General features: G+C 43.8%; 1 protein-coding gene across 4 annotated transcripts in view; it reads left to right on the forward strand.

Annotated features, from left to right (window-relative positions):
• LOC117741444 (AP-2 complex subunit mu-B-like) overlaps positions 1–9149 on the forward strand; it is a 13215-nt gene extending 4066 nt beyond the window's left edge. For 3 of the 4 annotated variants that reach the window (XM_034548501.1, XM_034548499.1, XM_034548500.1), the window contains 7 exons: positions 419–554; positions 2257–2401; positions 6264–6383; positions 6467–6602; positions 7692–7789; positions 7858–7969; positions 8706–9148. In XM_034548501.1, the coding sequence (XP_034404392.1) occupies positions 419–554; positions 2257–2401; positions 6264–6383; positions 6467–6602; positions 7692–7789; positions 7858–7969; positions 8706–8840 (882 nt within the window). In that variant the 3' untranslated portion in view covers positions 8841–9148. Of the gene's footprint in view, positions 1–418; positions 555–2256; positions 2402–6263; positions 6384–6466; positions 6603–7691; positions 7790–7857; positions 7970–8705 lie in introns of all 4 variants that reach the window. The other variant, XM_034548502.1, reaches the window with a different exon arrangement.
• Positions 9150–9869: the final 720 nt, after the last annotated feature.

Genomic DNA, 9869 nt, shown 5'->3' on the forward strand with positions numbered 1-9869 from the left:
ACACACACACACACACACACACACACACACACACACACAGAGAGACAGACAGACCCACATACTCACACACACAGACACACACACACACACACACACACACACACACAGAGACAGACAGACACACACACACACACACACACACACACACACACAGACAGACAGACCCACATACACACACACACACACAGACACACACACACACACACACACACACACACACAGACACACACAAACAGACACACACAGATACACAGTGTTTTGTCTTTTTTAAATGAATGAATAATTAATATTAAATAATAATAAATGTGATGCTTCAGTACTATTAAGCATTACAGTTGAATTGTTTAGCTCTAATACTGTTAATATAATAATTATTTTATAAATAATATATATCATCATAATTCTTATTAATACACAGACCAAAGAGGAGCAGACTCAGATCACCAGTCAGGTCACTGGTCAGATTGGCTGGAGACGAGAAGGAATCAAATACAGACGCAACGAGCTTTTTCTGGACGTGTTGGAGAGCGTCAACCTGCTCATGTCCCCTCAAGGTAACTGTCCCTTTAAGGTCATGTCCTCACCAGGTAACTGTCCCTTTTAAGGTAATGTCCCCTCAAGGTAACTGTCCCTTTAAGGTTATGTCCCCTCAAGGTAACTGCCCCTTTTTAAGGTAATGTCCCCTCAAGGTAACTGTCCCTTTAAGGTAATGTCCCCTCAAGGTAACTGTCCCTTTAAGGTCATGTCCCCTCAAGGTAACTGTCCCTTTAAGGTCATGTCCCCTCAAGGTAACTGTCCCTTTTTAAGGTCATGTCCCCTCAAGGTAACTGTCCCTTTAAGGTAATGTCCCCTCAAGGTAACTGTCCCTTTTAAGGTAATGTCCCCTCAAGGTAACTGTCCCTTTAAGGTAATGTCCCCTCAAGGTAACTGTCCCTTTTTAAGGTAATGTCCCCTCAAGGTAACTGTCCCTTTAAGGTAATGTCCCCTCAAGGTAACTGTCCCTTTAAGGTAATGTCCCCTCAAGGTAACTGTCCCTTTAAGGTCATGTCCCCTCAAGGTAACTGTCCCTTTTTAAGGTCATGTCCCCTCAAGGTAACTGTCCCTTTAAGGTAATGTCCCCTCAAGGTAACTGTCCCTTTTTAAGGTAATGTCCCCTCAAGGTAACTGTCCCTTTTTAAGGTAATGTCCCCTTAAGGTAACTGTCCCTTTAAGGTAATGTCCCCTCAAGGTAACTGTCCCTTTAAGGTCATGTCCCCTCAAGGTAACTGTCCCCTCAAGGTAACTGTCCCTTTAAGGTAATGTCCCCTCAAGGTAACTGTCCCTTTAAGGTCATGTCCTCACCAGGTAACTGTCCCTTTAAGGTCATGTCCCCTCAAGGTAACTGTCCCTTTAAGGTCATGTCCTCACCAGGTAACTGTCCCTTTAAGGTCATGTCCCCTCAAGGTAACTGTCCCTTTAAGGTCATGTCCTCACCAGGTAACTGTCCCTTTAAGGTAATGTCCCCTCAAGGTAACTGTCCCTTTAAGGTCATGTCCTCACCAGGTAACTGTCCCTTTAAGGTAATGTCCCCTCAAGGTAACTGTCCCTTTAAGGTAATGTCCCCTCAAGGTAAATGTCCCTTTAAGGTAATGTCCCCTCAAGGTAACTGTCCCTTTAAGGTCATGTCCCCTCAAGGTAACTGTCCCTTTTTAAGGTCATGTCCCCTCAAGGTAACTGTCCCTTTAAGGTAATGTCCCCTCAAGGTAACTGTCCCTTTTTAAGGTAATGTCCCCTCAAGGTAACTGTCCCTTTAAGGTAATGTCCCCTCAAGGTAACTGTCCCTTTTTAAGGTAATGTCCCCTCAAGGTAACTGTCCCTTTACGGTAATGTCCCCTCAAGGTAACTGTCCCTTTAAGGTCATGTCCCCTCAAGGTAACTGTCCCTTTAAGGTAATGTCCCCTCAAGGTAACTGTCCCTTTAAGGTAATGTCCCCTCAAGGTAACTGTCTCTTTAAGGTAATGTCCCCTCAAGGTAACTGTCCCTTTAAGGTCATGTCCCCTTAAGGTAACTGTCCCTTTTAAGGTCATGTCCCCTCAAGGTAACTGTCCCTTTAAGGTCATGTCCCCTCAAGGTAACTGTCCCTTTTTAAGGTCATGTCCCCTCAAGGTCAGGTGTGAGGGGGACCAGGAGATTTATAAATGCTAGCAGCAGTTAGCAGCTAACCTTCATCCATCCAATCATGATGCAGCATGACATCCTCAGTGACTGTGTGTGCAGGTCAGGTGCTCAGCGCTCACGTATCGGGTCGCGTGGTGATGAAGAGTTACCTGAGCGGGATGCCGGAGTGTAAGTTCGGCATGAACGACAAGATCGTCATCGACAAGCAGGGAAAAGGAGGCATTTCAGAGGAAGGAGCCAAGAGGTCAGAGGTCACACAGGTCACCTGCATCATCATCACTTCCTGTCTGTCTTCAACTGACTGTGTATAAGGCTGCGGTCGAATAGTCTAATAATGACCTCCTCACCTCTATTCCTAACCACTTGTCCTTGACCTCTGTTGCAAACATCACGGGGTCAAGGACAAATGGGAAGGAGGGTTCATGAGGAGTTAGGAAACGACAACCGCTGTGTTTAGGGAACCCAACTCCACTTTTATTTAATATTAATTAAATACGTTCTCCCACTAACAATGTCTCATATCCCTTTATGTTGTTATGGTTTATATGCAGATTATAATCTCATCAGAAGAATATGCAGACAATAGTTCATGAAACACCTGTGTGACTAGAAGTGTTGACTTGGTGGTGTTTCATTCTAATGTGACAAAATAGTTGATTAAAAAGATGGTAATCGGAAACATGACTTGGACTGAAGAGCTCGTCCAGTTCAACACTTTTATCAAAGGGTAACTAATAATAAAAGAATGAGGGCTGCAGTACGACACCAGAGAGAGCAGATCAATATGTCAGTTTGATCCCTTTACTGCAGTTTGATGACTTTACTGCAGTTTGATCCATTTACGTTAGTTTGATCCATTTACGTTAGTTTGATCCCTTTACGTCAGTTTGATCCCTTTACTGCAGTTTGATGACTTTACTGCAGTTTGATCCATTTACTGCAGTTTGATGACTTTACTGCAGTTTGATCCCTTTACGTCAGTTTGATCCATTTACGTTAGTTTGATCCCTTTACGTCAGTTTGATCCCTTTACGTCAGTTTGATCCCTTTACTGCAGTTTGATGACTTTACTGCAGTTTGATCCATTTACGTTAGTTTGATCCCTTTACGTCAGTTTGATCCCTTTACTGCAGTTTGATCCCTTTACTGCAGTTTGATCCCTTTACGTCAGTTTGATCCCTTTACTGCAGTTTGATCCCTTTACAGCAGTTTGATCCCTTTACGTCAGTTTGATCCCTTTACTGCAGTTTGATCCCTTTACAGCAGTTTGATGACTTTACTGCAGTTTGATCCCTTTACTGCAGTTTGATCCCTTTACTGCAGTGTGATCACTTTACTGCAGTGTGATCCCTTTACAGCAGTTTGATCCCTTTACAGCAGTTTGATCCCTTTACAGCAGTTTGATCCCTTTACTGCAGTTTGATCCCTTTACTGCAGTTTGATCCCTTTACAGCAGTTTGATCCCTTTACTGCAGTTTGATCCCTTTACAGCAGTTTGATCCCTTTACGTCAGTTTGATCCCTTTACTGCAGTTTGATCCCTTTACAGCAGTTTGATCCCTTTACTGCAGTTTGATCCCTTTACAGCAGTTTGATCCCTTTACGTCAGTTTGATCCCTTTACTGCAGTTTGATCCCTTTACTGCAGTTTGATCCCTTTACTGCAGTTTGATCCCTTTACAGCAGTTTGATCCCTTTACGTCAGTTTGATCCCTTTACAGCAGTTTGATGACTTTACTGCAGTTTGATCCCTTTACAGCAGTTTGATCCCTTTACGTCAGTTTGATCCCTTTACAGCAGTATGATCCCTTTACAGCAGTTTGATGACTTTACTGCAGTTTGATCCCTTTACAGCAGTTTGATGACTTTACTGCAGTTTGATCCCTTTACAGCAGTTTGATCCCTTTACTGCAGTTTGATCCCTTTACTGCAGTTTGATCCCTTTACAGCAGTTTGATCCCTTTACTGCAGTTTGATCCCTTTACAGCAGTTTGATCCCTTTACAGCAGTTTGATCCCTTTACTGCAGTTTGATCCCTTTACTGCAGTTTGATCCCTTTACAGCAGTTTGATCCCTTTACTGCAGTTTGATCCCTTTACGTCAGTTTGATCCCTTTACTGCAGTTTGATCCCTTTACAGTAGTTTGATCCCTTTACGTCAGTTTGATCCCTTTACAGCAGTTTGATGACTTTACTGCAGTTTGATCCCTTTACGTCAGTTTGATCCCTTTACAGCAGTTTGATCCTTTTACGTCAGTTTGATCCCTTTACGTCAGTTTGATGACTTTACTGCAGTTTGATCCCTTTACTGCAGTTTGATGACTTTACTGCAGTTTGATCCCTTTACTGCAGTTTGATCCCTTTACGTCAGTTTGATCCCTTTACAGCAGTTTGATGACTTTACTGCAGTTTGATCCCTTTACAGCAGTTTGATCCCTTTACGTCAGTTTGATCCCTTTACAGCAGTATGATCCCTTTACAGCAGTTTGATGACTTTACTGCAGTTTGATCCCTTTACAGCAGTTTGATGACTTTACTGCAGTTTGATCCCTTTACAGCAGTTTGATCCCTTTACTGCAGTTTGATCCCTTTACTGCAGTTTGATCCCTTTACAGCAGTTTGATCCCTTTACTGCAGTTTGATCCCTTTACAGCAGTTTGATCCCTTTACAGCAGTTTGATCCCTTTACTGCAGTTTGATCCCTTTACTGCAGTTTGATCCCTTTACAGCAGTTTGATCCCTTTACTGCAGTTTGATCCCTTTACGTCAGTTTGATCCCTTTACTGCAGTTTGATCCCTTTACAGTAGTTTGATCCCTTTACGTCAGTTTGATCCCTTTACAGCAGTTTGATGACTTTACTGCAGTTTGATCCCTTTACGTCAGTTTGATCCCTTTACAGCAGTTTGATCCTTTTACGTCAGTTTGATCCCTTTACGTCAGTTTGATGACTTTACTGCAGTTTGATCCCTTTACTGCAGTTTGATGACTTTACTGCAGTTTGATCCCTTTACTGCAGTTTGATCCCTTTACGTCAGTTTGATCCCTTTACGTCAGTGTGATCCCTTTACTGCAGTTTGATCCCTTTACGTCAGTTTGATCCCTTTACGTCAGTTTGATCACTACCAGCAGTTTGATCCCTTTACTGCAGTTTGATGACTTTACTGCAGTTGGATCACTTTACTGCAGTTTGATCCCTTTACTGCAGTTTGATCCCTTTACAGCAGTTTGATCCCTTTACGTCAGTTTGATCCCTTTACAGCAGTTTGATCCCTTTACGTCAGTTTGATCCCTTTACAGCAGTTTGATCCCTTTACTGCAGTTTGATCCCTTTACGTCAGTTTGATCCCTTTACAGCAGTTTGATCCCTTTACAGCAGTTTGATCCCTTTACTGCAGTTTGATCCCTTTACAGCAGTTTGATCCCTTTACGTCAGTTTGATCCCTTTACAGCAGTTTGATCCCTTTACGTCAGTTTGATCCCTTTACGTCAGTTTGATCCCTTTACTGCAGTTTGATCCCTTTACAGCAGTTTGATCCCTTTACTGCAGTTTGATCCCTTTACAGCAGTTTGATCCCTTTACGTCAGTTTGATCCCTTTACTGCAGTTTGATCCCTTTACTGCAGTTTGATCCCTTTACAGCAGTTTGATCCCTTTACGTCAGTTTGATCCCTTTACAGCAGTTTGATGACTTTACTGCAGTTTGATCCCTTTACAGCAGTTTGATCCCTTTACGTCAGTTTGATCCCTTTACAGCAGTATGATCCCTTTACAGCAGTTTGATGACTTTACTGCAGTTTGATCCCTTTACAGCAGTTTGATGACTTTACTGCAGTTTGATCCCTTTACAGCAGTTTGATCCCTTTACTGCAGTTTGATCCCTTTACAGCAGTTTGATCCCTTTACTGCAGTTTGATCCCTTTACGTCAGTTTGATCCCTTTACTGCAGTTTGATCCCTTTACAGTAGTTTGATCCCTTTACTGCAGTTGGATCACTTTATTGCAGTTTGATTACTTCCATCAGGGGTTCTGAATGTAGCTTCATGCATCATGTCCTCTTCTTAAAGGGGAGGTTTTCCAGCAGGGGTTCTGAACTATCCTCTCTCCTCAGTGGGAAACAGTCGATAGCCATCGATGACTGCACCTTCCATCAATGTGTTCGTCTCAGCAAGTTTGACTCTGAACGCAGCATCAGCTTCATCCCTCCGGACGGAGACTATGAGCTCATGAGGTCAGATGTCACACACACACACACACACACACACCATCAGACAGGACACATCAGGCCTGAGCCGTCCGTCCTTCGGTCTGCAGGTATCGAACCACCAAAGACATCATCCTGCCGTTCAGGGTCATCCCTTTGGTTCGAGAGGTCGGTCGCACCAAACTGGAGGTCAAAGTTGTAATCAAGTCCAATTTCAAGTCCTCGCTTCTTGCTCAGAAGATCGAGGTATTACTACTGCTATTACTACTGCTATTATACTACTATTATACTGCTATTACTATTAGTACTGCTATTGTTACTGCTAATATACTACTATTATACTGCTATTACTATTAGTACTGCTATTGTTACTGCTAATATACTACTATTATACTGCTATTACTATTAGTACTACTATTACGACTGCTATTACGACTGCTATTACTATTACTACTGCTATTACTACTGCTATTATACTACTATTATACTGCTATTACTATTAGTACTGCTATTGTTACTGCTATTATACTACTATTATACTGCTATTACTATTAGTACTACTATTACTACTGCTATTACTACTGCTATTATACTACTATTATACTGCTATTACTATTAGTACTGCTATTGTTACTGCTAATATACTACTATTATACTGCTATTACTATTAGTACTACTATTACTACTGCTATTACGACTGCTATTACTATTACTACTGCTATTACTACTGCTATTATACTACTATTATACTGCTATTACTATTAGTACTGCTATTGTTACTGCTATTATACTACTATTATACTGCTATTACTATTAGTACTACTATTACTACTGCTATTACTACTGCTATTATACTACTATTATACTGCTATTACTATTAGTACTACTATTACTACTGCTATTACGACTGCTATTACTACTGCTATTACTACTGCTATTATACTACTATTATACTGCTATTACTATTAGTACTGCTATTGTTACTGCTATTATACTACTATTATACTGCTATTACTATTAGTACTACTATTACTACTACTATTACGACTGCTATTACTATTACTACTGCTATTACTACGGCTATTAATAATACTATTTCTATTGCTACTGCTAATACACTGCTATTACTATTACAACTGCTATTATTGCTACTGCTATTACACTACTATTATACTGCTGTTACTACTGCTATTACAATTACTACGACTATTACTATCAATATTTATATAAATGAACTATTGATTATCACTCATTATAAGGTTCACTGAAGTTATGTATACAAAGTTATCAATATAACTTCCTTCATTGATGATGTATGTAATCATCTTTGACCAGGTGAGGATCCCCACCCCCCTCAACACCAGCGGGGTTCAAGTCATCTGCATGAAGGGCAAAGCCAAATACAAAGCCAGTGAGAACGCCATCGTCTGGAAGTAAGAGACAGAGAACAGGCAGGTAACAGGTGTGTAACAGGTGTGTAACAGGTGTGTGTGTGTCTCAGGGTGAAGAGGATGGCTGGGATGAAGGAGTCTCAGATCAGTGCAGAGATCGAGCTCCTGCCGACCAATGACAAGAAGAAGTGGGCTCGGCCTCCGATCTCCATGAACTTTGAGGTGATTCATCATCAGGTTCACCTGTTCAGGTAACTGAGTGCAGACGGGTTCACTGCTAACTGCTAATGCTGCTCTTCCTCCCCTTCCTCCCCTCCCTCCCCTCCTCTTCTTCCTCCCCCTCCCTCCTCTTCTTTCTCCCCCTACTCTCCTTACTCCCCCTCCTTCCCCTTCCTCCCCTCCTCCTCCTCATCTTCCTCTTCCTCCTCCTTCTTCCCTCCCCTCCTCTTTCTTCCTTCCCCTCTTCCTCCCCTTCCTCCTGTTCCCTTCCTCTTCCTTACCTTCCTTTCCTCCACTCCCTCCCTCCTCCCCCTCCTCCTCTTCCTCCCCTCTTCTTCTTCCTCCCCCTCCTCCCCTTCCTCCCCTCCTCTTCTTCCTCCCCTCCCTTCTCTTCCTCCTCTTTCTTCCCCCTCCTCTTTCCTCCACTCCCCTCCTCCTCCTCCTCCTCCTCCTCCTCCTCTTTCTTCCCCCTACTCCTTTTTCTTCCCTCCCCTCTTCCCCTTCCTTCCCATCCTTCCTCCTTCACCTCCTCCTCTTCCTTCCTTCTCCTCCTTTCCCTCCTCCTCCTCCTCCTCCCCCTCCTTCCTCCTCCTCCTCCTCCTCCTCCTTCCCCTCCTTCCCCTCCTCCCCCTCCCCCTCCTCCCCCTCCTCCTCCCCCCCTCCCCCTCCTCCTCCCCCTCCCCCTCCCCCTCCTCCCCCTCCCCCTCCTCCTCCTCCTCCTCCTCCCCCCCCCCCCCAGGTGCCCTTTGCCCCCTCTGGTCTGAAGGTGAGGTACCTGAAGGTGTTTGAGCCCAAACTGAACTACAGCGACCAGGACGTCATCAAATGGGTTCGATACATTGGACGCAGTGGAATCTATGAGACCCGCTGCTGAGGATCTTCATCCTCATCATCATGACCTCCTCTTCATCATCATCATCATTATCGCCGTGTCCTCAGTACTTGTTGTGATTACAAACAGATATCCTGACTTTAAGTTAAAAAAACACTGAGTCCTACACTTCCCATAATGCACCTGGATAGAGTCTTTGATTAGAGCCTGAACTACATGTGGTATGTCCCTTTAAGAGATGGATACGTCCAAACCACTGGTTTACCGAGCATGCTTTCAGCCCGAATTCATCTCTTTTTTACCGTGTATCCAGATGTATCCAAATTAATAAAAAATATGAATCGGAACTCATTCAACTGTTTTATTGTCTGTGTGTGTGTATAAATGTGTGTGTATATATATGTATTAGCCCAGGAGAGCGGTTCAAAACCCCTGATGTACTGTGTCTCACGGTCTGTAGCCACCTCGCCCCGACCAGGGAAACCGTGGAATCTATTCATCTGTCCATCCGGGGAGAGGGATCCTCCTCTGTTGCTCTCCTGAAGGGTTCTTCACTTTTTTCCCTGTCAAAGGTTATTTTTGGGGAGTTTTTCCTGATCCGATGTGAGGTCAAAGGTCAGGGATGTCGTATGTGTACAGATGGTAAAGGCTATTGGGCTATACAAAATAAACTGAATTGAATTGAATTAGAACCCTCCCGGAGCCAGACCCAGGTGGAGAGCTCGCTGACTCCTGCCCAAAGAAACAACATGGAGCAGCCACCCTGTGGACAAGCATCGGGGTCGGGTGCTATGTAGACCGGGTGGCGGCACAGCATAGACTAGCTCTAGGGACGTGGAGCGTCACCTCACTAGCGGAGAAAGAGCCAGAGCTGGTGCAAGAGGTGAAGCAGGAGGTGGAGCAGGAGGTGGAGCAGGAGGTGGAGCGGTACCAGCTAGATAAAGTTGGGCTCACATCCACGCACAGCACTGGCTCTAGAACCAACCTCCTGGAGAAGGGTTGGACTTTGTCCTTTTCTGGAGTCCAGAGTGAGAGGCTTGTTGGAGTTCTCCCTGGAGAACCAGAGGGTCG

This window comes from Cyclopterus lumpus, chromosome 13 (genome assembly GCF_009769545.1).
Source record: "Cyclopterus lumpus isolate fCycLum1 chromosome 13, fCycLum1.pri, whole genome shotgun sequence".
NCBI classification, from domain to species: domain Eukaryota; kingdom Metazoa; phylum Chordata; class Actinopteri; order Perciformes; family Cyclopteridae; genus Cyclopterus; species Cyclopterus lumpus.